This window comes from Gorilla gorilla, chromosome 18 (assembly GCF_029281585.2).
Source record: "Gorilla gorilla gorilla isolate KB3781 chromosome 18, NHGRI_mGorGor1-v2.1_pri, whole genome shotgun sequence".
In the NCBI taxonomy this organism is placed as follows: Eukaryota; Metazoa; Chordata; class Mammalia; order Primates; family Hominidae; genus Gorilla; species Gorilla gorilla.
The window spans coordinates 31,835,918-31,862,770 of NC_073242.2; the positions used below are offsets into that span (position 1 = coordinate 31,835,918).

A 26,853-nucleotide genomic window follows, 5' to 3' on the forward strand; every position below is an offset into this window, starting at 1 on the left:
AGGGAGGGATCATACGAGCCAGGGCCGTAATCCTCACTCCCGCGGCCCCTAGGGGAGGCAAAGGAAACTCTCTGGTCCCAGCAGTAATTAGCCCCCTCCGCCTGCCATTCCAGCACATCTGGAATCTGAATCTCCTCTTCCCAGGGTGCCGAGGGGCTGCATAGCTTGGTTCGCGCCTGCTAGGCCCCCCATTATGCCCCCTGTTCACATTCAGACCTCCCACGGGGCTTCCCTTCCCCTTTTACAGTAGCTCGGGTGGAATGGGCTCTCCCTCCTCCAGGGGAATGGCGAGCTTCCACGATTGTGACAAGTCTCGTGGGTGACGGGCCGGGGTTTGGGGAGGAGAGACAGACCCCTCCTCTTCCATAAACCCTGACCCCGGCCAGCTAACAGGCGGCCTCGGCTCTGATTTTCCCTCCGGAGCGCCCTTTTCAGCACCAGCGGCGCGCGGACAGCTCCCCTCGCCACGCCGGGGCGGGCCCGGCCCGACGCCGCCCGCGATTGGCTGAGACCGCTTTCGGTGTTTGCCGGGCTCGCGGGCTCCCGGGCTGCCTAGGGCCAGCGGGAGTCACAGGCCGACCGACCGACGGACCAGCCGCCCGACGGACTGGCCTCAGCATCCTTGCCCGCAGTCCCGGGCGCCTGCCCAGCCGTGAGTCCTCGCTCGCCCCGCCCCTCAGGCCCCGCCCCTCAGGCCCCGCCCCTCAGGCCCCGCCCGATACGACCCGCCCCTTCTTTCGCATTGCGGGACGGCTGGAGGCTGGCACCGTGGCCCCTGCGCCCCACGTGGCGCCCTTTCCGGGCGGGGGGGGGTGGGGAAGCACATCCAGCGACGACTCTCCCCCCTCCCCCGACCCCCGGCTGATTTGCTGTGCCACTGGGAGGGTTCGGGGGTGGCTGAGCTGAGAGGGCTCCGGGAAGGAGTGACGTCAGGGTGAGTGGGAGCCCAGGAAGGAGCGAGTAGGAGAGAGGGAGCGAGAGCCAGGCAGGACCGCAGGGTCGGGGCTAGTGAGGAGCGAGGGCAAGGAGAGAGCAGTGAGGCCGGAGAGAAAGAAGCTGCCACGGAGGAAGACAGGCTGCGGGTTCCCGGGACTGCAGGTCCAGGCAGGGTAGGAACCGCTGCCCAGGGGAGCTAGGAGGAAGCGGGGAGAGCGAGCGAGCGAAAAGCGGGGGTGGGGAGGAAAGGGGGAAATTGAGGTGGGAGAGAGAAGCAGAGCGAGAGAGAGGAGGCTGCTGGAAGGAGAAAGAAGAGGGTGAGGAGGCGACAGAGGGAGAGGAGGAAGAAGAGGTAGAAGGAGAGAGAAGGGGGAGAGAAAGGAGAGAGGAGGGTTGGAGGTGCATGAAGGAGGGGAGAGGGAGCTTCAGCGTGGAGAGAGGACCGCGGAAGGAGAGAGAGACAGCCCAGAGTGGAATGTGGAAGGGAAACAGTCCAGCGGGGAGCCAGGGGGCAGCCATGGAAGGGACAGGTGGGGAGCTGGGGGGACAGGGGAACTGGGGTCCGGAGGACGCCCCAGGCCTCTTGGCCAGGGCCTCCCTGATCATGCTCCCGTGGCCACTACCCCTGGCCTCCTCGGCCCTCACCTTGCTCTTGGGGGCCCTCACTTCCCTGTTCCTCTGGTACTGCTACCGCCTGGGCTCCCAAGACATGCAGGCCCTAGGGGCTGGGAGCCGAGCTGGGGGTGTTCGTGGTGGGCCTGTGGGATGCTCGGAGGCCGGCGGGCCAAGCCCAGGGGGTCCTGGGGATCCCGGGGAAGGACCTAGGACGGAAGGCCTAGTGAGCCGGCGGCTTCGGGCCTATGCAAGGCGCTACTCCTGGGCTGGGATGGGTAGAGTGAGGCGGGCAGCTCAGGGTGGCCCAGGCCCTGGGAGAGGGCCAGGGGTCCTAGGTATTCAGCGCCCAGGCCTGCTTTTCCTACCAGACCTGCCTTCAGCCCCCTTTGTGCCGCGGGACGCCCAGCGGCACGACGTGGAGCTCCTGGAGAGCAGCTTCCCTGCCATTTTGCGGGACTTCGGGGCTGTGAGCTGGGACTTCTCAGGGACTACCCCTCCGCCTCGGGGCTGGTCCCCACCTCTGGCCCCCGGGTGCTACCAGCTCCTGCTGTACCAAGCAGGCCGGTGCCAACCCAGCAACTGCCGCCGGTGCCCGGGGGCCTATCGGGCACTGAGGGGGCTTCGAAGCTTTATGAGTGCCAACACCTTCGGCAATGCCGGCTTTTCCGTTCTCCTGCCTGGGGCCCGGCTCGAGGGCCGCTGTGGGCCCACCAATGCCCGGGTCAGATGCCATCTGGGTAAGTAGCTGCCGCCTACTGACAACCTCCTTGCCTCGATGATTTCCCCCCCAGACCCTTCTCTCCGCCAGAGCCGTCTGCTGTCTGGTTCTCATTGTGCCTCTCTTCTTCCATGGCTCCCTGTTGCCACCCACAGCAGCATTTCCTCAGCCTCGGTTATCTGCACACCACCTTCATAAGCTTTGCCGTGGTCATTCCCATCTGTACTGCGTTTCTTCACCTTGGCTCTCCCCCCGACCTTTTGTTCTACGTATTTAAAAGAAATATTTATAGCACTATCATCAGTATTACTTGCCCTAAATAGTACTCATAAAAAGCCTGGACAACACAGTGAGACCTTGTCTCTACAAATAATAAAACAATTAGCCGGGCGCGGTGGCCCATGCCTATGGTCCCAGCTACTGGAGAGGGTGAGGTGGGAGGTTCACTGGAGCTCAGCAGTTTGAGGCTGCAGTGAGCTGAGATTGTGCTACTGCACTCCAGCCTGGGTGACAAGAAAGTACTCATAAACACAAGCTGAAATTTAAAAAAGAAAGCTTTCAACAGTCTAGAACATTCTAGTTAAGTGCTCTAGTCTCTCCGATCCTGAAGCCTACACTTTTTTCTTTTTTGAGGAGTCTCGCTCTGTCGCCCAGGCGAGAGTGCAGTGGCACGATCTTGGCTCACTGCAAGCTCCACCTCCCGGGTTCATACCATTCTCCTGCCTCAGCCTCCCGAGTATCTGGGACTACAGGCACCCGCCACTACACCCGGCTAATTTTTTTTTTTTTTTTTTTTTTTGTATTTTTAGTGAAGACGGGGTTTCACCATGTTAGCCAGGATGGTCTCCATCTGCTGACCTCGTGATCCATCCGCCTCAGCCTCCCAAAGTGCTGGGATTACAGGCATGAGCCACCGTGCCTAGCCCTACACTTTCTTTTTTAAAAGGGTTGGTGGGGTGTCAAAGTTACAGTAGCACCAAACTGAGATTTTTTCTTTCTTTTTTTTTTTTTTTTTTTTGAGACAGGGTCTCACTCTGTCACCCAGGCTGGAGTGCAGTGGCACAAACATGGCTCACTACAGCCTTAACCTCCTGAGATCAAAGGATCCTCTCACCTCAGCCTCCTGAGTAGCTGGGACCACAGGTGCCCACCACCATGCTTGGCTGATTTTTTAAAAATTTACGTAGGCCAGGCGCGGTGGCTCACGCCTGTAATCCCAGCACTTTGGGAGGCCGAGGCGGGCGGATCACCTGAGGCTGGGAGTTCGAGACCAGCTGACCAGCATGGAGAAATCCCGTCTCTACTAAAATTACAGAAAATTAGCTGGGTGTGGTGTCGCATGCCTGTAATCCCAGCTACTTGGGAGGCCGAGGCAGGAGAATCACTTGAACTCGGGAGGCAGAGGTTGCAGTGAGCCGAGATCACAACATTGCACTCCAGCCTGGGCAACAAGAGCGAAACTTCATCTCAAAAACAAGAAAAAAAAATTGTGTAAAGACAGGCTGGACCTGAACTCCTGAACTCAAGTGATCCTCCTGCCTTGGCCTCCCAAAGTGCTGAGATTACAGGCGTGAGCCACCGCACCTGGCACTTTTTGATGTCTTAAAGACTGGAAGAAAATGGAAAAGGAAATAATTTTCTGTTATTCCATGCCATGACCTTGTTTTGCCCCCAATCATCTCCTGTGCTGCCAGCTGGATGTGTCCTACACTTCAGGGCACACTAGCCTCAGGATCAGTTCCCAATCCTTCCTCTCTTCCCTCTTTCTGTGCTCTAAATCATGAAAGCCTTCTGGCCAATCCTGACAGATGCCACATGTGCTGTTCTTTTCAACCTAGAATCCCCTTCCCCCGTACCACCTCCTGAAAAACTCCTACTCAGCCTTCAGTACTCAAGTTTTCAAGTGCCACACTTCCTCTGGGTGGGCTTCCTGTTCCCCCATCAGTTGAGTTGGCTGCTCACTTTCCTCACAGCACTCAGCCATGTGGTCCTTGGGCCAGGATCATCTTTAATCTTATACCTCTCAGTGAGACAGCGCCTATCACACAGTAAGCTCTTGAGTCAAACTGTCAGAAAGCCCAGGAGGAAAAGCCATTTCCCCCAGGAAGCCTTCTGTTTTCTCGAAATGAGAGGTTGCTGCCAGGTGCCATGGCTCATCCCTGAAATACCAGCACTTTGGGAGGCCAAAGCAGGAGGATTGCTTGAGGCCAGGAGTTCAAGACCAGCACTGTCTGTATAAGAATACAATACAATACAATACAATACAATACAATAACGGGTCTGGCCAGGTGCAGTGGCTCACACCTGTAATCCCAGCATTTCGGGAGGCTGAGGTAGGCAGATCACTTGAGCTCAGGGGTTCGAGACCAGCCTGGCCAACATGGCGAAACCCCATCTCTACTAAAAATACAAAAATTAGCCAGGCGTGGTGGCAGGCAGCTGTAATCCTAGCTACTCGGGAGGCTGAGGCAGGAGAATTGCTTGAACCTGGGAGGCAGAGGTTGCAGTGAGCCAAGATCATGCCACTGCACTCCAACCTGGCGACAGAGCAAGACTACATCTCCAAAAAAAAAATGAACCCTGCATTGTAGCACATGCCTGTAATCCCAGCAGCTACTCAGGAGGCTGAGACACGAGAATCACTTGAACCTGGGAAGCAGAGTGAGCTGAGATCACACCACTCCACTCCAGCCTGGGTGACAGAGTGAGACTTTGTCTCAAAAAAAAAAAAAAAAAAAAAAAAAGATGGGTCACACTACTCACAGCAGCGTTTCCCTAATCTCCTAGCACTTCCCTCCTCCAGGACTGTATTGTAATTATACTGTGGCCACTTTCTGGAAAGAAAGGAGGACGACCACAAAACCTGGCATTTAAGACACTTAGAGCTAGTTGCTAATTGACTGGCCAGGATGGGCCCCTGGGATGGAGGCAGGAGTGCTGGATGCCCGCGTCTCTTCTTACAGGCCTAAAGATCCCTCCTGGCTGTGAGCTGGTGGTCGGCGGTGAGCCCCAGTGCTGGGCTGAGGGGCACTGTCTACTGGTGGACGACTCTTTTCTACACACAGTGGCTCACAATGGTAACGGGGTGCCCATTCTGCAGGGGGGATGAGGGACTCAGGAGCAAAGGAGCGTTGACTAGAAGGCAGCAGAATCAGGCCCAACGGACTTCCTGTCCTACCACCACCATCTTCCAGCTGCATGACCTTGAACAAGCCACATAACTTCTCCAATGCCCTAGGACCACCACCTTCTTCATCAAGTAACTGCAAGGATTAAATGAGATAATATTACGTGCACAAAAAAGCGGTTACCAGCACAGGACTCTGGGTTCCTGTCCTACCTCTTGCACTTGGGCAAAGGACTTAACCTCCTTATGCCTCTGTTGCTTTGTATAAAATAGGGATAATTATGGTAATACCACAGTTTGTTTTGATGATTAAGAGTTGATACATATCGGCCGGGCATGGTGGCTCACGCCTGTAATCCCAGCACTTTGGGAGGCTGAGGTGGGCGGATCACCTGAGGCCAGGAGTTCAAGACCAGCCTGGCCAACATGGTGAAACCCTATCTCTATTAAAAATACAAAGAAATTACCCGGGTGTGATGATGAGCACCTGAAATCCCAGCTACTAGGGAGACTGAGGCAGGAGAATTGCTTGAACCTGGGAGGCCAAGGTTGCAGTGAGCTGAAATTGCGCCACTGCACTCCAGCCTGGTGACAGAGCAAGACTCCATCTCAGGAAAAAAAAAAAAAAAAAAGATTTGATACATTTAAAGGGTTAGAACAAGGCCTGCCATTTATTTACTGTTTGCTTTTATGGTGTTTGGTGAGTGCTCTGGTGTGCAAGTACCTAATGTCAGCGGCTCTGCTGTTCCTGTCCCATGTGCCCTAGGCTCCCCCGAAGATGGGCCTCGAGTGGTCTTCATCGTGGACCTCTGGCACCCCAACGTGGCAGGGGCTGAGCGCCAGGCCCTCGACTTTGTCTTCGCACCAGACCCTTGATGGAAGGTGCTCCCTTCACACACCCAGGCTGGAGAGACACTGCGCTCAGGGACGGCTTGATGGTAGCCAGGACCTCCTCTCTACTGCGGGGGGTGGGCAGGGGCGGAGGATGGGAACTGGCTAGTGAGCACTGAAATATAAATTCTGAATCCTCTCCTAACTCCTGACTACGTCCTTCGCAGGGAGAGGCTGGGGCAGGGCCTTATGTCTTCTCCTAGTACAACCAAACAGGTACCTTCTTTTTTTTTTTTTTTTTTTTTCGTAGAGTCAGGGTCTTGCTTTGTTGCCCAGGCTGGTCTTGAACTCCTGGGCTCAAGTGATCCTTCTGCCTCAACCTCCTGAGTAGTTGGGATTACATGTGTGAGCCACCACGCCCGGCCAGATACCTCCTAACACAGGCATCTCCCCGTCCCTCTCCCCAGAAGCCAGCACCAGTTTCTCAACTTAACTTTATTTCAATAATTTAATAGAAAATTAAAATAATAAATAATATGAAACAGACTGATAACGCTGAGCTGGGCAGGCCCAGGCCAGTCTAGTACAAAGTTAAGGAGGTAGGGAGGATGGTGGGGAGGAGGGGGCGGACTACCCTGCAGGACGCGGGAGGCGGCTCAGACTGTGGTGATGTCAGGAAGGGCCGCACACTTTGGCATGGACGATGCACTAAAAAAAGAGAAAGGGAATTCTAAATCCCTCTTAACCAGCTGGAGAGGGAAGGATGCAGGGCCAGGGTGGGGACAAGTGTTGGCTTCGGAAGGCTCTGAGTGGTGGGGCCGGAATGTACCATGTTGTTAGCAATGGGGTTGGGATGGGTGGAGAAGGGCCAAAGTGAGCTGTGCCATGCAATGAAGGGACAGAGGAGGACCCACGACTTGGCCAGCAGAGCCGGGGCAAAAGTCTGGGAAGGGGAGGGAAAGAGAGAGGGACTGGGTCCCAAGGCAAGAGGAAGGCAGGGGGAGGGTCAGAGGTCAGTCCTTGAAGACAATTTGTTGGCCATGAGGACGCTCGTCGTGGGTGATATGGCGCCGGACATGGATCCTGCGGACACGGTGCTCTCGGTTCTCTTCATCCTCCCCGCGGCCAGCCCCACCAGCTCCAGCTGCTCCCCCTGTGGCCTCCAGGAGGGCTGGGTCTGGGCCCCGGGGAGTCTCGTAGATGAGGATGTTCAGGGTCTCCTCGAAGATCCGGGCCTCTGGAAATTCCACCTGCAAAAGGCCAGCCGGCCCCAGCTCCTTCCTTCTGGTGCAGTCACGCAGGGCCATCCCCCTGCCTAGGGCCCCTGCACCAACACACCTCCTAGCCCTGCAGTCAGGTCCTTGGGCCTGGCCTGGCCTCTCTGCCACTCTTTTACTCAGCAAAGTCATACTTCAAGGCTCAGCTCTGAAGTCAGGCAGGCAGAATTATTTGTTTTCTCTCCTTCATCTCCTTCCCTGCCTAGTCTCTTGGTATATTTTTTCATTTGACAAATACTGAGTGAGTGCACTGCACCAGGTATTGTTCTAGGCACTGCAAAAATAGCAGTGAACAAAACAAGAGTTCTGTCCTCAGGAGGTTACATTCTAGTGGGAGGACTCAGTCATACACTTAAGAAAATATAAACTAGCCTGGCGCAGTGACTCACGCCTGTAATCCCAGCACTTTGGGAGGCCAAGGTGGGAGGACAGCTTGAGGCCAGGAGTTTGAGTCTAGTCTGGGCAACATGGTGTAACCCCATCTCTACCAAAAATACAAAAAATTAGCTAGGTGTGGTGGCCCACACCTGTGTTCCCAGCTACTTGGGAGACAGAGGAGGGAGGATCACCTGAGCATGGGAGGTGGAGGTTGCAGTGAGCCAAGATTGTACCACTGCACTCCAACCTGGGTGACAGTGAGACCCCATCTCAAAATAAATAAATAAATAAATAAATAAATAAAATAAAATATAAATGCAGTCAAATGATGATGTTTAGGAAACGATATAAGATGGGTGTGGTGTCTCCTGACTGTAATCCCAGCACATTGGGAGGCTAAGGCAGGAGCATCGTTAGAGCCCAGGAGTTCAAGTTCAAAGCCAGCCTGGGCAATGTAGCAAGACCTCATCTATTTAAAAAAAAAAAAAAAAAGAGAAAGAGATACATCAGGAAAAGAGATACATCAGGAAAAGGGGATGTGATAGCCAGAGCCAGGAGTGTTACAACTTTAAGAAGGACTCCAGGGAAGGCCTCACTGAGAAGGTGATATTTGACCAAAGGAGTGGGGGAGGGGACAAGGCACACAGAGCAGAAAGAGCAGCCTGGGGAGGGCCAGGGCCAGCGTGAGAGCTGTGGCTCAGGAGTGCACCCAGTGTCTTACTGGAAGATGAAAAGGGAGGCCAATGCAATTGAGGCAGAGATGAGAGGGAATGGAAAGGGATGAAGTCGAAGAGGTGACTGGGGTGTTCCCTTGTGTGGCCTTGGAAGCATCTAACACAGCTCTTAGCAAACTGTTTTAATTTTTTATTTATTTTTATTTTTATTTTTTATTTTTTCCTGAGACAGAGTCTTGCTCTGTCACCCAGGCTGGAGCACAATAGCGCAATCTCAGCTCACTGCAACCTCCGCTTCCCAAGTTCAAGCGATTTTCCTGCTTCAGCCTCCCGGAGTAGCTGGGATTACAGGCATGTGCCATTATGCCCAGCTAATTTTTGGATTTTTAGTAGAGACAGGGTTTCACCATGTTGTACAGGCTGGTCTCGAACTCCTGACCTCGTGATCTGCCCGCCTCAGCCTCCCAAAGTGCTGGGATTACAGGTGTGAGCCACCATGCCCAGCCTTTTTTTTTTTTTTTTTTTTAATCATTGTTTGTTTGTTTCTAAGACAAGATCTCACTCTGTTGCCTAGGCTGGAGTGCAGTGGTGTGATCATGTATCCCTGCAGCCTCAACCTCCTGGGCTCAAGTGATCCACCCACCTCAGCTTCCTGAGTACCTGGGTGTACCACTATGTCCAGTTAATTTTTTTTTATTTTTTGTAGAGATGGGGTCTTGCTGTGTTGCCCAGGCTGGCCTCAAACTCCTGGACTTAATGGTCCCCTGCCTCAGCCTCCTAAAGTATTGGGATTACAGGTGTGAGCCATGCACTCTAATTATTGGTTTATCTTCCTATCTTCCCAATTAGAGGATGTTTCTTGGAAGCTGGGTCACTGATTCATTCATTCATTCATTCATTCAATAAATGTTTCCTAGCTTCCACTGTGTGAAAAGGGCCCAGCTAATGGGAGATAGGAAAGAAAAAGACATGGCCCTGCCCTCAAGGAACTAACACCTCGCTGCTGATGCAAACCCCCTCCCCTCCACCACACATGATAAAACACTGTCTTTAGCTATGAAGGGAGTGTGACCAACTTCGGGGTTGCTGGATTGAAAGTTCATGAGTGAAGGTGACCCAAAGAAAGTGATAATTAGCTTGAGTCTTAAGATTAAGTACAAGTTCATTAGGCAGATAGAAGGAAAGAATTCCAAGAGGCAACAGTGTGTGCAGAGGTAAGAGGTAAGAAATAGCACAGAGTGCTTAGAGACTTGTGATGACTGTGATGTACCTGAGGCATGTGGCTCATAGTAAGCTCGGAAGGGACCAGATGAGGAAGGGCTTGTATTTTGCTCAGCACTTCATTCCCCTTGATTTCCAGCCCGGTACAGTACTTAGCACAGAGCAGGGACTTGGGGAATATCTTGATGATTGCCACATTAATGACTCAGGATCTACAAACTCAGAGGATGTTCTAAGAGACATCTGATTCTGAGGTTTTAAGAATCTATTTTTGGCAATGGGCCTTTCTGAGTTTCCCTTTTTTTTTTTTTTTAATTAGAGTTGGGGCTCACTCTGTCTCCTAGGATGGAGTGCAGTGGCATGATCATAGCTCCCTGCTGCCTCAAATTCCTGGGCTAGGGCGGGCCCGGTGGCTCACACCTATAATCCAAGCACTTTGGGAGGCCGAGGAGGGCAGATCACTTGAGGTCAGGGGTTCAATACCAGCCTGACCAACATGGTGAAGTCTCTACTGAAGAGACTTCTCTACTACATTTAGTCTCTACTAAAAATACAAAAATTAGCCGGGCATGGAGGCGGGCGCCTGTAGTGCCAGCTACTTGGGATGCTGAGGCAGGAGAATCACTTGAATCTGGGAGGCGGAGGTTAAGTGAGCTGAGATCACACCATTGCACTGCAGCTTGGGCAACAGAGTGAGACTCTGTCTAAAAAAAAAAAAAAAAAATAGGCTGGGGGCAGTGGCTCACGCTTGTAATCCCAGCACTTTGGGAGGCTGAGGTGGGTGGATCACGAGGTCAAGAGATTGAGACCATCCTGGCCAACATGGTGAAACCCCGTTTCTACTAAAAATACAAAAATTAGCTGGGCATGGTGGCACGTGCCTGTAGTCCTAGCTACTGGGGAGGCTGAGGCAGAAGAATCGCTTGAACCTGGGAGGTGGAGGTTGCAGTGAGCGGAGATTGTGCCACTGCACTCCAGCCTGGTGACACAACGAGACTCCATCTCAAATAATAATAATAATAATAATAAATAAATAAATTACTGGGCTCAAGCAATCCTCCTGCCTTAGCTTCCTGAGTAGCTGGGATTACAGGTGCATGCCATCATGTCACCAAGCCACCACACCTGGCTAAATTTTTTGACTTCTTACAGAGGTCAGGTCCCATGATGTTGCCCAAGCTGGTCTCGAACTCCTGGGCTCAAGTGATCCTCCTGCCTTGGCCTCCCAGAGTCCTGGGGTTACAGGCGTAAGCCACTATGCCTCACCCCTTCTGAGTTTCTAATGGCAACTATGGACCTCCTATACAGAAAAATGCATACACCCCCATTTCAGGAGTTGCAAACAGCCTTGAAACCCATCCAACAGGCCTAGGCTAAGCACCCTGCTCTAACCCATGACCCCCATTTCACAGAGAAACAGAGACCCACAGGGATAGGGTGGCTTGCCCACTGTTGTGCACCCCAGACCCCAGGATCTGGCTCCTGCCTCCTGGTGGTGGGCTCCTTCCCCTGCCAACCTGCTTTTGTCCAGGGTCCTGGTCCTGGCCACCCCCAGCCCCCAACGTAGGCTCTGGAGCCCCTCTGACCTTGGTCTGCTTCTTCTCCGTAGCATAGACAATGGAGGTGCAGCACACCTCGGCGATTTTGCGGCCCTGCCCGTAGAAAGACCAGCAGCAGATCTCGTCCCCCAGGACATCCTTGAGGAAGAGTAGCCGCCCGTGGAAGCGCAGGGCCAGCTTGTCGAACAGCTCGATGTTCTTAAGTAGGTTGTCATCTGAAGTGCTGGGGACCAGGGGACCAGGAGGCCTCAGCGCAGTTGGCACCCCTCCCTCTGTACCCCCAGAACACGAGCCTGGATGCATTCCCAGTCCTCTGCTCCTGCCCAGGGCTTTGGTGCTCAACAGAGAGCCTCCTCCACCCCTGGGGCCAGGCTAAACGGGTCTCAGAAGGGAAGCCACATGCGCTGAGCAAATCCCAGCACAGCACAGCACAGCACAGCACAGCAGCTCCAGTGAGGGACCAGGAGCCAGGCCGCCTCCCCGGGGGTCCTGGTGTCCCCATTTTTTAACTGGGTGACACTAGTCAAGTTACTTCACCTCTTGGTGTCCCGACCTCCTCATCTGTAAAATGGAGCTCACAACAGTACTGACCTCAAGGGGGAGGACTCTGCCAGTTCCTAGAAAGAGAGCACTTGGGACAGGCTCGCCACTATCACTTCGTCCTCACCGAAACCCATTTACTGATGACTGAGCTGAAGCTGAGAAGCAGAAAGGACCTGCCTAGAGTGTCAGGGGTAAGAGGCGAAGCCGAATCTGCGAGCAGGCACAGATGTTCTTGTAGGCCCCCCGTGTGGCCGTGGCCCTCGCCTTGGGCAGAAGCAGGGCTGTGCTGCATCCCAGGGTCCCGCCCAGTGCCCCACACCCCGGCGGTCACCTGGTGTAGGAGTACTTGTTGTTACTGCGGTTGTGCAGGAGCTTCACCACGGGCTGGCGGGGGAGAGAGAATGGACGAGAGGGGTGAGGCTGCAGGGAGAGGCCCCCCCAGTGAGCCTCCACCCTGCAGGGCTTGGGGGCCTCACCTTGGAGGTGCTGGCCAGGAGCTGCTGCTCCTCCCGGGGAGATGTCACCGTGGGGATGAGGCACAGCGGGGACAGCGTCTCCCTTTTTTGCTGGGGAAGAAGCGGAAGGTGGTTAACAGCACAACCAAAGGCCACGTACTCCCCCACTTAAAAGCCTTCAAAAGCTGGTTGGGAACAACTCCAGACTCCTCAGTGGTCCGCAGGGCTCTGCAGGCTCCAAGCTCCGCCAACCTCTCTGCCACTCTCCCTTTGCTTGCTGGGCCTTGGTCCCACGGACACCTTGCTGCTTCACACATCCAGCTCGTGCCTGCCCCGGCCACTGGCTGTGCCCCTGCCCGGGATGCTTCTTTGCTCAGCTGTCAGCGTGGCGTGTCCGTCATGCCATTCAGATCGCAGCTCACACAGTGCCTCCTCAGGGCCAGCCAGCCCTCCCCAGGCCCCCTGGCTAAAACAGCCTCCTCTACATCCTGCCTTTTGTGTTATCAGTTTTCTTTTTCTTTTTCTTTTTTTTTTTTTTTTGAGACAGAGTTTCGCTCATTGCCCAGGCTGGAGTGCAATGGCGCAATCTCGGCTCACTGCAACCTCCACCTCCTGGGTTAAAGCAATTCTCCTGCCTCAGCCTCCTGAGTAGCTGGGATTACAGGCATGTGCCACCACACCCAGCTAATTTTGTATTTTTAGTAGAGACGAGGTTTCTCCATGTTGGTTAGGCTGGTCGTGAACTCCCGAACTCAGGTGATCAGCCCGCCTCAGCCTCCCAAAGTGCTGGGATTACAGGCGTAAGCCACCGCACCAGGCCTATCAGTTCATTTTCTACACAGCAGTTAGTGCCTGACTTTTTCTAACTTTTTGTATTTGTTTATGATCTGTCTCTTCCCACCTAGGAATAACTACCTAGTATACAGCTGATGCTCTGTATTTGTTGAATGAATGAACATATTTGTTGAGTGAATGAACTTCATTGGGTGGGATGACGTTGGAGAAAGAAATCTGAAGCAAACCCATGGGCTTCTTTCTCTTCTGTCTTCTAGAATCTTCATGCCAAAATCCCTCTCACTTCTCCCAACCTTGAAAATTCAATGCGCAATTCTAATACAAATTCCAGATTTGTTTTTTGCAGAAACTCATAAGACTCTCTAAAATTAACAGAGAAGAATAAAAGTCTACAATTACTGAGGCCTTTTTTTTTTTTTTTTTTGAGACAGGGTCTTGCTGTCATCCAGGCTGAGTGCAGTGGCATGACCACAGCTTACAGCAGCCTTGACCTCCTGGGCTCAAGCCATCCTCCCAAACTTAGGTCAGTTTTTAAAAATAAGAGCAAAGAGGAAAGGCCGACCCTGCCAGATATTAAGATAGGCTGCAAAGCCACAACAGTGAGAACGGTATCAGTTTGGGCACAGAAACAAAAATACCTGAGAAACACAACAGAGCGATCAGAAACAGACCACTGTGTATATGAGAACTGGTATTTTTAAAAAGACACCACAAATGTGCGAGGGGAATTACGGAGTATGAATTCGTTATCTATCACTGTGTAACAAACTGCCCCCAATTTAGGAGCTTCAATTAACAATATTTATTACTTCTGTTTCTGAGGGTCAGGATCTCAGCAGTGGCTCGGCTGGGTGGCTCTGGCACGGGGTCTCTTCTGAGGCTGTGGCCAAGATGTCAGTGGGGCTGTGGGCATCAAAGGCATGACCGCCCCTAGAGGATGCACTCTGAGAAAGCTTGTTCATGTGGCTGGCAAGTTTGCACTAGCTGCTGGCAGGAAACAACAAATCCCTGCCATGTAGATCTCTCCACAGGGTTGCTTGAGTATCCTCGCAGCATGGCAACTGGCTTCTCCAGAGCAAATAATTCCAGAGAGGGAAAGGTGGAAGCCTCATTGTCTTTTTTATTTTTGAGATGGAGTCTCACTGTGTCGCCCAGGCTGGAGTGCAGTGGCGTGATATCGGCTCACTGCAACCTCCGCCTCCCAGGTTCAAGCGATTTTCCTGCCTCAACCACCCAAGTAGCTGGGATTACCGAGGTGTGCCATCACGCCCAGCTAATTTTTGTATTTTTAGTAGAGACAGGGTTTCACCATGTTGGCCAGGCTGGTCTCAAACTCCCGACCTCAGGTGATCCACGCCTCAGCCTCCCAAAGTGCTGGGATTACAGACGTGAGCCACAGCGCCGGGCCCCTCCATTGTCTTTTATGACCTAGGTCTGTTGGTCCTATCCAGTGAGGAAGGAGATGACACACAGGAACGAGCACCAGGGGACGAGAATCATCAGGCTGCCTTGGTGGCTGGCTCCACAGGCCACCGCTGGCCCTCAGTGATTTCCCCCCTCCCACATGCCAAATATACTCACCACCTTCCAGGATCCCCCATCATCCCATTACAGCATCAGCTCAAAGTACAGAATCTCATCATCTCAGTCAGGTCCAGGTGGGGATGTGGCTCTAGCATGCAGTTCCGTAACTATGGCTCCTTAAGTGCATTTTTTTTTTTTTTGAAATGGAGTCTTGCTCTGTCTCCCAAGCTGAAGTGCAGAGCCACCACCATCTCACCTCACTGAAAACTCTGCCTCCCAGGTTCAAGTGATTCTCCTGCCTCAGCATCCCAAGTAGCTGGGACTACAGGCATGCACCACCATCCCAGCTAATTTTCTTTAGTAGAGACGGGATTTCACCATGTTGGCCAGGCTCGTCTTGAACTCCTGAGCTCAGGTGATCCACTTGCCTTGGCCTCCCAAAGTGTTGGGATTACAGGCGTTAGCCACCGCATCCAGCCCTTAAGTGCATTTCCTATCTGCAGACCTGTGAGCTAAAGAGACAGGTCATCTCCACACTCCCAGTGTGCAGTGGTAGAGGCAGGCACAGGATAACCAATAAGGACATTCTTGCTCAAAAGCAGGGGAAGCCGGGCGTGGTAGCGTGTGCCTGTCATCCCAGCTACTCAGGAGGCCAAGGTGGGAGGATTACTTGAGCCCAGGAGTTCGAGACCGGCCTGGGCAACATAGCAAGACTCTGTCTCAAAAAAAAAAAAAAGTGGGGCAGGGGACAGGAGGCACATATAAGTCACACATATAAGTCACTGGTGTGTGGAAATTCTGTAATCCAGTTGGAGAAATGCTAGGAACTCTTTGATGCCTACTCCTGTTCATGAATGATTCTCCATGGCTCTCCCTGAGTCGTCCCACCTCTTCCATGAAAGATGTTTGCAGCTCCACAGTTTCATCTGCCTGCTTCCTGCCTGTAAAAGTTTGGGTGTGCAAAGCCATCTTGTCCTTTTGCACTGGCTCTGTCCCTTTCAGTCCAAGCTGGCAGTGTCTCTGCCAATATAATTCTCTTCATAACTTATTGGGTATCTTGCATGTCTTAGGGTTCACTACATTAGAAAAAAGCCACACCTAGAAATCTCTGCAAGTGGCCAGGCACAGTGGCTCACGCCTGTAATCCCAGCACTTTGGGAGGCCAAGGCGGGTGGATCACCTGAGGTCAGGAGTTTGAGACTAGCCTGACCAACATGGTGAAACCCCATCTCTACTAAAAATACAAAAATTAGCTGGGCGTGGTGGTGGGCACCTGTAATCGCAGCTACTCAGGAGGCTGAGACAGGAGAATCACTTGAACCCAGGAGGAGGAGGTTGCAGTGAGCTATCTCAAAAAAAAAAAAGAAAAGAAAAAGAAAAAAGAAAATCTTTGCAAGGTAAGCCCTTCTCTACTTTGGGCTTGTGCTGAGATGCTGAAAGACAACACCTTTAACCTTCTCAGAAGCGTGATTATTATTTCATTCGACTGGAAGTCCCCTCTGAGGCATCTTGTTGGTATTTCTGAGGTCTTAACAAAGGACTTTTTCATCACATCCTCAGCTTGACCTTTAGACCACATTTCCCTGTATTTAATGCCTTGTATTTAATCTTTGCACGGAAGCCATTTGTTAATTTTAACATCACTTGTTATCTGGAAAGGCTGGGAATTTTCAAACCCAACAATTTCAGGCTCCTTTTCATTTAAGTGTTTTTTTTCTTTAACTTACTCTCTCCTCTTCAGTTTTACTGTAAGCAGCAAGAAGCCAGGTGGCACCTTCAACATTCTGTCTGGAAAGCTCCTTAGCTAAGACCATCCGTTCCTTAGGTATATTTCCTACCCTCCACACTAATGCAGGAGACAGTGTTGCTAAACTTTCTGCCGCTACACAAGGATCTCCTTTCCATCAGTTTCCAATAGCATTTTCCTAACTGTTCTTCAAGCCCTTATTGCAGCTGTCTTAAAGGTCACTGGACTCTTATTAACAGACTTTCTTACCTTTTTTCTTTTAATTTTTTTAGAGACAAGGTCTCACTATATTGCCCAGGCTGGTCTCGAACTCCTGAACTCAAGTGATCCTCCCACCTTGGCCTCCAAAAGTTATGGTATTACAAGTGTGAGCCACTGTGCCCAGCCAATACTTTTTAACACTCCTTAAGCTTTTACTAACAATCTCCTCAAAGTCCTTCCAGCTTCTTCCCACTTCTCAGTTGTAAAGTTATTTCTACATTTGAGGTTTCTGTTATGGCAGACCCCCATTCCAGAAACCAAAGTCTGTTCTCTGTTACTGGGTAACAAATTACTACAAACTCAGCAGCTTAAAACAACAGTCCAGGTGTGGAGGCTCATGCCTGTAATCTCAGCATTTTGGGAGGTCAAGGCTGGAGGACTGCTTGAGGTCAGGAGTTTGAGACCAGCCTGGCCGACAGAGCAAGACTCTGTCTCTATTTAAAAGTAAATAAATAAAAATAAACATTATCTCACATAGTTTCTGTGGGTCAGGAATTTGGGATGGGCTTAGCTGGGTGGCCCTGGCCCAGAGTCTGTCATGAAGCTGCAGTCTGGATTTTGGCTAGGGCTGCAGTCATCAGAAGGTTTGCCTGGGCCTAGAAGCTCTGGTTCTGAGACAGGTCAACACTACGGCGGGGAGTCTGTGCTTGCTGTTGGCAGGGGCTTCAGTTCCTCACCAAGTGGACCTCTGCTTAGGGATGCCTGAGTGTCCTCACATAGCATTCACATAGAGTGAGTGATCTCAAAGAGAGGCAGAAGCTGTAATGTCTTTTATGACCTAGCTTCAAAGTCACATGCTGTCATTTCTGCAATGTCCTATTGGTCATACACAAGGGTCTCCTTGGTGAGGATCTGAAAAGGTCTGCCCTATTTGGTGTGGGAGGGGACTAAACAAGAGCCTGGAAACCAGGAGGCAAGAACCCCTGGTGGCTGTCTTGGGTGCTGGCTACCTCTGGACTGTTTAATACCTGGCACTGGGAAAACTACCTCACCCTATGGAAGACAAAAATGAGCTAAATCCCTTCACAATCATATTTACAAAAGTGAGTTCCATTTAGATTAAAATACCCATATATGAAAAAAATCCATATTTAAAACTATAGGCCAGGTATATCGGCTCACACCTGTAATCCCAGCACTTTGGGAGGCCGAAGTGGGCAGATCGCTTGAGCTCAGGAGTTTGAGACCAGCCTGACCAACATGGCGAAACCCCCTTTCTACAAAAAATACAAAAATTAGACGGGTGTGGTGGCTCATGCTTGTAATCCCAGCACTTTGGGAGACCAAGGCAGGCGGATCACGAGGTCAGGAGTTCAAGACCAGTCTGGCCAACGTCGTGAAACCCCATCTCTGCTAAAATACAAAAATTAGCCAGGCATGGTGGTGCACGCCTGTAATCCCAGCTACTCAGGAGGTTAGGGCAGGAGAATCGCTTGAACCCGGGAGGCAGAGGTTGCAGTGAGCCGAGATCATGCCATTGCACTCCACTCTGGGCAATAAAGTGAGACTCCATTTAGAAAAATAAAAAATAAAAAATCAGCCAGGTGTCATGGTGCATGCCTGTAATCGCAGCTACTCGGGAGGCTGAGACATGAAAATCGTTTGAACCTGGGAGGTGGAGGTTGCAGTGAGCCGAGATGACACCATTGAACTCTAACCTGGGTGACAGATCAAGACTCTGCCTCAAAAAATAAAAATAAAACTACAAAGCTCACAGGTAATAGAAAATCAGAAAAACATTTTTAAACAAGACCATAAGGATACAGCATTAGGCAAAAAATGGTGAGGAATTGGACTATATCCAAATCAAGAATTTTTCAAGTTGACAATGGAAAGCATGACTTTACAAATAATCTCATGTAATAATGTTGAAGAGAAAAGACTTATAGGTATTCTGTGGCACAAATGTAATTACTGGTTCAGGTAAGGATTATCAATTTGTGTGTCATTGATAGGTAACTGCCTTAATACAGTGGCCAAATAATACCATATGCATTATTTTATAGTTAGCAACAAGGAAATGTAACGATGATAGAGAAATCAAACCACCATCCCCTAGATCCAGGGGCCAATTATGAATGTCATTAATGACGAGTCATATTAACAATATTACGGGTTGCTTGATGTGGCCCAACGTGAAATACATACATAATATTACCTAAAATGTATTCTAAACAAAATGTTTAATATCAGTCATTTTATTTATTTTATTATTTATTCATTTATTTTGAGACAGAGTCTTGCTCTGTTGACCAGGCTGGAGTGCAGTGGTGCAACCTTGACTCACTGCAACCTCTGCCTCCCAGGTTCATATAATTCTTCTGCCTCAGCCTCCTGAGTAACTGGGACTACAGGCACCCACCACCACTCCCAACTAATTTTTGTAATTATTTATTTATTTATTTATTTATTTATTTATTTATTTTTGAGATTCTTGCACTGTCGCCCAGGCTGGAGTGCAGTGGCACGATCTCGGCTCACTGCAACCTCTGCCTCCCAGGTTCAAGCGATTCTCCTGCCTCAGCCTCCTGAGTAGCTGGGATTACAGATGCCCACCACCAGGCCTGGCTAATTTTTTTGTATTTTTAGTAGAGACAGGGTTTCACCATGTTGGCCAGGCTGGTCTTGAACTCCTGACCTTGTGATCCACCTGCCTCAGCCTCCCAAAGTGCTGGGATTACAGGCATGAGCCACCGCACCCGGCATAATTTTTGTATTTTTAATAGAGATGGGGTTTCACCATGCTGACCAGGCTGGTCTCAAACTCCTGACTTCAAGTGATCCACCTGCCTTGGCCTCCCAAAGTGCTGGGATTATAGGCGTGAGCCACCGTGCCCACCCAATATCAGTCATTTAAAATCTACAGTCTGGTTTACAGGAAATTAAGGATAAGGCTGGGTAATAAACCAAACGATACCGGGAGTAAACAACCAGGCAAAGTTGGAAAGCGGGTCATTGTGCAGGACAACTGGCAGTCTCTTTAACAAGCCAGCATTGTGAGGAAAAAGGGACCCCTTGGATTGTAATAAAGTAATGCTTATGGTATTATTTGGCCACTGTATTAAGGCAGTTACCTATCAATGATAATCCTTACCTGAACCAGTAATTACATTCGTGCCATAGAATACCTATAACTCTTATCATCTCTTCAACATTATTACATGAGACTATTTGTAAAGTCATGCTTTCCATTGTCAACTTGCAGATAACCAGATGCAACGTGAAGATCTAGACTGGACCCTGGTTTGATGAACCAGCTGTAAAAACACATTTCTGGAACAACTGGAGAAACCGGAGTATGCCCTGGACTGGATATTAAATAAAAATTTATTGACATGTAAAGATGGCAATTATTAACAACAACAAAAAACAGATTATAAAACATTTCATACAACACAATTGTATTTTGGCAAGCAAACACACACACACACACACACACATACTCTCACACAGGAAACGACCTGGAAGAATATTTGGTGCTTTTATTTTTTAGATTATTTGTGTTTCTGAAATTTCTACAATTAATAAATACTGCTTTAAAATAATCAATGGTTATTTGTAATTTTAAAAAATCAAGGATTTCCATTCAATGCTAGATGCCACAAGCGGGTGACATTCTAAGAAAAAATATTGGCGATATCTACATTGACTAGAAATTTTTATCTAGAACAGACTTTTTCAACTGAAGTTCCTCATTTGAATCTCAAAAACCAGCAAATATGGCCAGGCACAGTGGCTCACGCCTGAATCCCAGCACTTTGGGAGGCCAAGGCAGGTGGATCACTTGAGGTCAGGAGTTCGAGACCAGCCTGGCCAACATGGCGAAACTCCATCTCTACCAAAAATATGATAAAATTAGCCAGGCATTGTAGTGCACACATGTAGTCCCAGCTACCCGGGAAGCTGAGGCAGGAGAATCACTTGAACCCCAGAGAGGGAGGTTGCAGTGAGGCAAGATCGCGCCACTGCACTCCACCCTGGGCGACAGAGCAAGACTCCACCTCAAAAAAAGAAAAACAAAAACAAAAAAACAGCAAATAATTTGAGTGTTTTCTGAACTTTGCTGAGAACAGTAGGTAAATAGTCCCATGCTACAGGCTTAGAGGTTAATTTGTTATGTATAATCCATGCCCTAGGGCATGTATAAGACATACCCATATGCAGTAGGGCTTAATTATCCCTAGGAACTAAACTAAAATATGCAAGGATCTCCTGCTAAGCAACATGAAAAAGAAAAAAGCAGAAAATCTGGTAAAGAACATGAATAAGCAATTCACAGGAAGGGAAACAAAAAAACACTAGTGAGTATATGAAAAGATGCTGAACCTCATTAGTAATCAGAGGCATGCAAATGAAAATGAGATCACGCTACACTCATTGGATTGGCAAAATTAAAAAGCTGGATGATGCCATGTTTTGATGAGGACATGCAGAAATGGAATCTTATGCACTGCTCATTATGAGGATAAAGTATTATAACCATTCGGGAGAGCAATTAGATGATATTTACTAAAACGCCGTTTGCAGGTGTCCTGTTATCCAGCAATTCTACTCCCAGCTACAATGACAGGAGACTGGCACAGAATCAGAAGGGAGCATGTATCAGGATGCTCATGGTGACACAGTTTGTAGGGGCAGGAACTGGAAGGCAATCTAGGTCTCCAACCTCAGGGGAATGTATGAACAAAATATGGTGAATGAACACCGCAGATTTCTCTGCAGCTGTTAGAAGCAAAGAACTAGATGTACTTGGAGCAGCATGAATAGATCTTGAAAAAAAGTGCTGAATTAAAAAAACACAATGCAACAGAAACTGATTCACAGCTTCAATGCCATTTATGGACATTTAAAATGCACACATATGCAGAACAATGCTTTAGCTTTTCGAGCATATGTATCAAAACATTAAAATTGGATGGGTGCCCCTGGGGAAAAGGAAAGTAGGCAGGGGACTGGGAATGAAGGGAAAGAAATAAAACTAAAAGACAAAAGGTTTGCATAGACCAATACTGATGAAGTGCCACACACTGAGGAGTGTGCTGTGCTGTGTGAGGTGCAGAAGGAACCTGGAAAGGAGAGAGCAGGAGTATAGAAAAGTACAGCTCTTGGGAGGCTGAAGGTCAGATAGTCAGGTAGCCTGGGGTCAAATCTGAGCTCTGCTGCTTCCCAGCTCTTTGACCTTGGACACGTCTTCCAAGCTCCCTCGCGTTTCTTTTTATGTCAAACAAGGATACAAGATGTATACACAAGCAGATAGCAGAATTGCTCCTGACACACAGTGGGTACATGATGACATTAGTAAATTTAAAACTACAGGCCGGGTTTTAAAACTTTAGTTTTAACATTAGTAAATTTAAAACTACAGGCCGGTGGCTCACGCCTGTAATCCCAGCACTTTGGGGGGCCAAGGCGGATGGATCACGTGAGGTCAGGAGTTCGACACCAGCCTAGCAAACATGGTGAAACCCGGTCTCTACTAAAAATACAAAAAAGTAGCAAAGCGTGGTGGCAGGCGCCTGTAATTCTAGCTACTTGGGAGGCTGAGGCAGGAGAATTGCTTGAACCTGGGAGGCAGAGGTTGCGGTGAGCCAAGATCACGCCATTGCACTCCAGCCTGGGCGACAGAGAGACTCTGTCTCAAAACAAAACAAAACAAAACAAAATAAAACAAAAATGCTACAGAGCAGGAATGCACTTCCAAGATCTAGTACAATGAATGTTTCTCAAATGCAAGTGGTAATTTATTAATGGGTCATGAAATAAGTAATGGGTCCCAAACAGCATTAAAAAGAAAGATTATCAGAGTACATTTCACTAAAAGTATCTTTTTATAGAACTGTTATTTCAGTTATATATAATGAGTACTAAAATGCATTTTTTCCCTATGGCAGGCAATCAAAAAGTTTGAAAAACATGGATATTGTCCAAAGGAGTTCCACACCTTTGGGCTTCAAGAACCAGTAAGTATTCCCTGAGACAAAAGTTGTTCAGGGAGGCCACCTTTTAATCTATAAAGGGCATTCAAAAAGAAACTTTTATAATCTTCTCTTACTATTGTAACATAAAAGAAAGGATATTTTTAACATTGTAAAAATAGAACAGAATAACAGGCTTTATGTAAAACTCACTACTTTGTACTTATTTTTCTCCCTTCCCTGTCTTTCGGAACCCGAGAACAGAATCCCAGAGGTAGGAATGGACTCACTGAAGGTCACTGAGTCAGCTGTGACAGAGGTGACACAGAACCCTTATGTCCTGGCTTCACTTTCCAAGCTCTGCTCCTCAGAACCCTAAGGGGTCCACAAAAGTGGAGCCCAGCAGGTGGGGTCTCTAGAATCCCCAACCCTGTTTTACTGGGAGTGGCCCTGCTTCTGTGAGATTTCATTTGAATAAAGAATTTCACTGTTTAAAAAAAAAAAAGAATTAGAAAGCCCCTGGGGGGCGGAAGCCATGGGAGAATGCTGCCTCCCAGGATAGGGCCAGATCGCAGAGGTTATTATATTTCAATTTAAATTTAGATGTTTTTCCCTAGTGACATGAGGGAGCTATTTAGGATTTCTGAGCAAGAGAGAGAATAGATCGGGGTTGTGCTGAAAGATAATTACTCAGGTGCGAGTGTAACAGCTGGACTGGCTGCATAGGAACAGTGGGAAGCAGAGAGCAGCTATTTAACCATGGCAAAGGTCCTGGCATGAGGCTGGGGTGGGGGTGCTGCCTGAGGCAGCAGGGATGCAGAAGATGGCACCTCAAATTCTCTGGGGTTATGGCCAGCCAAAGCCAGGCTCTCCAAGCCATACCCCATATCTCCTTTTTTCTGCTCTAATACCTGCTTGGGCAGCTCTCCCAGGAACATAGGCATGGGGACTCCGAAGGCCCTCACCTGCAGCGCCAGCTGGCAGTCCTCAATCAGGCCCTGCACCAGGTAGTAGCGTGCTTCGCCCAGCAGCTCCCCCAGTTCTCTCGTACTCTCCGGCAGTGGCACAGACCCATCCCGCAGGTAATTGAGGATTGTACCAAAGTGACGGCCGCTCCGGTCAATCAGCACCCAACCTAGTGGGGTGGGGAGAGGCAGGGGGAAAGATGGCTTTGCTGCGGGACCTGGAGCTACTAAATTAAAAAAAAAATTTTGTAGAGATGGAGTCTCACTATGTTGCCCAGGCTGGTCTTGAACTCCTGGGCTCAAGTGATCCTCCCATCTCGGCCTCCCAAGTACTTGGATTATAGGTGTGAGCCACCAAACCTGGCCTGAATTATAAGAAAAAAGGATTCCAGCCAGGCGCGGTGGCTCATGCCTATAATCCCAGCACCTTAGGAGGCTGAGGCAGGCAGATCACCTGAGGTCAGGAGTTTGAGACTAGCCTGACCAACACGGAGAAACCCCATCTCTACTAAAAATACAAAATTATTTGGGCTTGGTGGCTCGTGCCAGCTACTCGGGAGGGCGAGGCAGGAGAATCGCTTCTTGAACCCGGGAGGTGGAGTTTGCAGTGAGCCGAGATCGCGCCATTGCACTCCAGCCTGGGTAATAAGAGGGAAACTCCGTCTCAAAACAAAAAAATAAAAAAAGAAAAGTAAAGAAAAGAAGGCCGGGCACGGTGACTGACGCCTGTAATCCCAGCACTTTGGGAGGCCGAGGTGGGCGGATCACCTGAGGTCAGGAGTTCGAGACCAGCCTGACCAACATGGAGAAATCCCGTCTTTACTAAAAACACAAAATTAGCCGGGCACGGTGGCGCATGCCTGTAATCCCAGCTACTCAGGAGGCTGAGGCAGGAGAATTGCTTGAACCTGGGAGGTAGAGGTTGCGGTGAGCCGAGATCGTGCCATTGCACTCCAGCCTGGGCAACAGGAGTGAAACTCCATCTCAAAAAAAAAAAAAAAAAAAAAGAAAAAAAAGAAAAGAAAAGAAAAAGGATTCCAAAGCCACAAAAAAGTCTGAATGCTGATCTGTCTCAAACCTGTGCCACAGCCAAGAAATCTCTTTAAAACATCTCCAGCGAGTTCTCCCTTAAGTTTTTATACATATTCAACCAGATAATTAACTCATCCATATCTGGTCTACAGTCAGAAGGCTCTCACCATGAGAAAGTTCTTGCAGAATTACCTTATCAATAAACTGCTAACCCCCGAAGTTAATTCTCACCATCCTATTTAATTAAAATGTCTACCTCCCCCCGTCCAGTTCACTGCCATTTTAACTTTTATATTCTTCATAGTACTATCAAAAAAAGAAAAAAGAAAGAACTTACTACTATCTGCAATTGCATATGCATATACATTTTGTTTACTTGCTTATTGGTCTTCAGATCTCCCACTTCCCTAAAAAAAGGGAATTTCCATAATTTTGTCAGGTTCATTTACCTATCTCCAGCACTAACTGATATTTTACAAATACTTATTGGACAAATGAATTCTTCCCTTTTTTTTTTTTTTTTTTTTTTTTGAGACAGTCTCTCTCTATCGCCCAGGCTGGAGTGCAGTGGCGCTGTCTCGGCTCACTGCAACCTCCGCCTCCCAGGTTCAAGCGATTCTCCTGTCTCAGCCTCCCGAGTAGCTGGGCTACAGGCGCACACCACCACGCCCGGCTAATTTTTGTATTTTTAGTAGAGACGGGGTTTCGCCATATTGGTCAGGCTGGTCTCGAACTCCAGACCTCAGGTGATCCACCGCCTCGGCCTCCCAAAGTGCTGGGATTAAAGGCGTGAGCCACCGCACCTGGCCGAATTCTTCACCTTTGATACTTGAAGGCAGATCTCCGCCTCCCAAATTTTTATTCTCCTGCTCTCACAGTCCTCGTTAACCCCTCCCTTAAGACTCTCCCACTCCCAAACTCCAAAACTTCAAAGTCTCACTTGGGCACGAAGGGTCCATACTCGAATGCAACACTCCAAGAAGGTAAGGTTCACCTGCCAAGGAGACCTGTCCACCCTCCACTCTGGTGTCCCTGGCAAACCCAAAGCAGCCTCCTTCTGCAATGTGTATATACAGGTGGATTCCTAGAGTGTACAGGGACCTGTGTCAGGGGAACACAGAGGCAGACAAGATCTCCCAGCTCTCCTGGCTGGCTGTGAGCAGTTCTGAAGCAGAGAGGGAAACAAAAGGCTGGGCAGTCGGAAGAAACTGAGGAAGGCTGCCAGGAGTAGTACTGCAGGCAGCAGGGCTGGTTCCCAACTCTTGAGCTGAGGGGTGAAGGGTGGGAGAGGTGGTCATGAGGATTATGAACTGAAACATTCAATCACTTACCACAGCGCCTGGCAGTTAGGGGTTCCGTAAGTGTTGGTTATTGCTGGGGGTAAAGGATTGGGGGAGGAGAAGAGAAATTATGAATGAGAAAGGGGAGGAGATGGGATGTGGGGGCTGGAGGGAGCTGAGAATGAGTTGACTGGACAGTAGCGGGCAGAGAGAAGGGGGCATGAGGAGCCCCGGTGGTGAGAGACTGCGGGGAACGGGAGTTGGGGGTCTGGGGATGGGGGCACGGTAGGGGCGCCGCTCGTACCTCCGGCATCGGTCAGCACCTCCACGCGGCCGCTGAACATGGCTTTGAGCATGGTGTCCTGTCCCGTGAGGGTGCGCAGCGTGGTGTAGTGCAACGAGCCGCCCACGTTCAGCTTCACGTATTTGCTGTTCGGGGTCAGCGGCTTGAGACCGTAGGCGGCGGGGCCAGGCTCGAGACCCGAGAGCTTGGGGGCTTCCAGGGACGGGGCCGCGGCGGCCGCCGGGCCCGAGGCCTCCGCCGACATGCCGGGTAGCAGCGGCGGACGGCGATCCCAGGATCTCTCCGCGCCCTGCGGCCTGCTCCCGAAGACCCTCGGCCGGCCCCCAGGCCTTGGGCCAGACCGCTTGGCGCACACGCCCACTCACCGCAGCTACTCTGCAAGACCGGCCCTCCGCCCCATCTCGCTCGCACCACCCGGAAGCCGGCGCCGGGCAGCTGCGCAGGCGCGGCCCCGCCCCTGAATGGGGGCGGGGCTGCGAGTATGGAGCACGCGCAGTGGCCTTGCTGGGGGGATCCGGTAGAGGTTTGGCGTGTGGCCTGCGGGTTCCCCGGGCAGGTCGACGTGCACTCCTCTCTGGTCTCGAGTCACCAGGACCAGATCGAGGATGCGGCCGACCCCCTGCCCGATGTGGAAAGCGAAGTCTCCGCCTCGTGATTGGGTCTCTGCTGTCAAAGAGCTTCACGAGCTTGAGGGGA

The 26,853-nt window shown here is 50.2% G+C and overlaps 2 protein-coding genes across 4 annotated transcripts; one reads left to right on the forward strand and one right to left on the reverse strand.

Annotated features, from left to right (window-relative positions):
* Nucleotides 1–721: 721 nt before the first annotated feature.
* Nucleotides 722–20,004, forward strand: ASPHD1 (aspartate beta-hydroxylase domain containing 1). 2 transcript variants are annotated; one of them, XR_008672628.2, is made up of 4 exons: nt 722–2,288; nt 5,233–5,346; nt 6,163–6,334; nt 19,867–20,004. XR_008672628.2 is itself a non-coding variant. In XM_004057463.4 (3 exons), exons 1-3 carry the CDS (start codon nt 1,340–1,342, stop codon nt 6,270–6,272), a joined length of 1,173 nt encoding a protein of 390 aa, XP_004057511.2. In that variant the 5' UTR covers nt 722–1,339; the 3' UTR covers nt 6,273–6,432. The 2 variants fall into 2 exon arrangements, 1 of the variants encoding a protein (XP_004057511.2); XM_004057463.4 differs by lacking the exon at nt 19,867–20,004 and having other exon boundaries at nt 6,163–6,432.
* KCTD13 (potassium channel tetramerization domain containing 13) lies at nt 6,705–26,688 on the reverse strand. 2 transcript variants are annotated; one of them, XM_019012709.3, is made up of 6 exons: nt 26,158–26,615; nt 23,542–23,711; nt 12,356–12,445; nt 12,211–12,263; nt 11,364–11,559; nt 6,705–7,477 (listed from the first exon to the last, which is right to left on the reverse strand). In XM_019012709.3, exons 1-6 carry the CDS (start codon nt 26,399–26,401, stop codon nt 7,241–7,243), a joined length of 990 nt encoding a protein of 329 aa, XP_018868254.1. In that variant the 5' UTR covers nt 26,402–26,615; the 3' UTR covers nt 6,705–7,240. The 2 variants fall into 2 exon arrangements, with proteins under 2 accessions (XP_018868254.1, XP_055221736.1); XM_055365761.2 differs by lacking the exons at nt 6,705–7,477; nt 11,364–11,559; nt 12,211–12,263; nt 12,356–12,445 and adding an exon at nt 19,971–22,293 and having other exon boundaries at nt 26,158–26,688.
* Between the last annotated feature and the right edge of the window lie 165 nt (nt 26,689–26,853).

Excerpts from the sequence above, each read along its gene's own strand:
- ASPHD1 (XM_004057463.4), top strand. The coding sequence starts at position 1,340 with ATGAAGGAGGGGAGAGGGAGCTTCAGCGTGGAGAGAGGACCGCGGAAG. Across the intron at positions 2,289-5,232 it reads CCGGGTCAGATGCCATCTGG|GCCTAAAGATCCCTCCTGGC; the intron begins GTAAGTAGCTGC and ends CTCTTCTTACAG. Across the intron at positions 5,347-6,162 it reads ACACACAGTGGCTCACAATG|GCTCCCCCGAAGATGGGCCT; the intron begins GTAACGGGGTGC and ends CATGTGCCCTAG.
- KCTD13 (XM_019012709.3), bottom strand. The coding sequence starts at position 26,401 with ATGTCGGCGGAGGCCTCGGGCCCGGCGGCCGCCGCGGCCCCGTCCCTG. Across the intron at positions 12,264-12,355 it reads TCCTGGCCAGCACCTCCAAG|CCCGTGGTGAAGCTCCTGCA; the intron begins GTGAGGCCCCCA and ends CTCCCCCGCCAG. Across the intron at positions 7,478-11,363 it reads CGGAGAAGAAGCAGACCAAG|GTGGAATTTCCAGAGGCCCG; the intron begins GTCAGAGGGGCT and ends GGCCTTTTGCAG.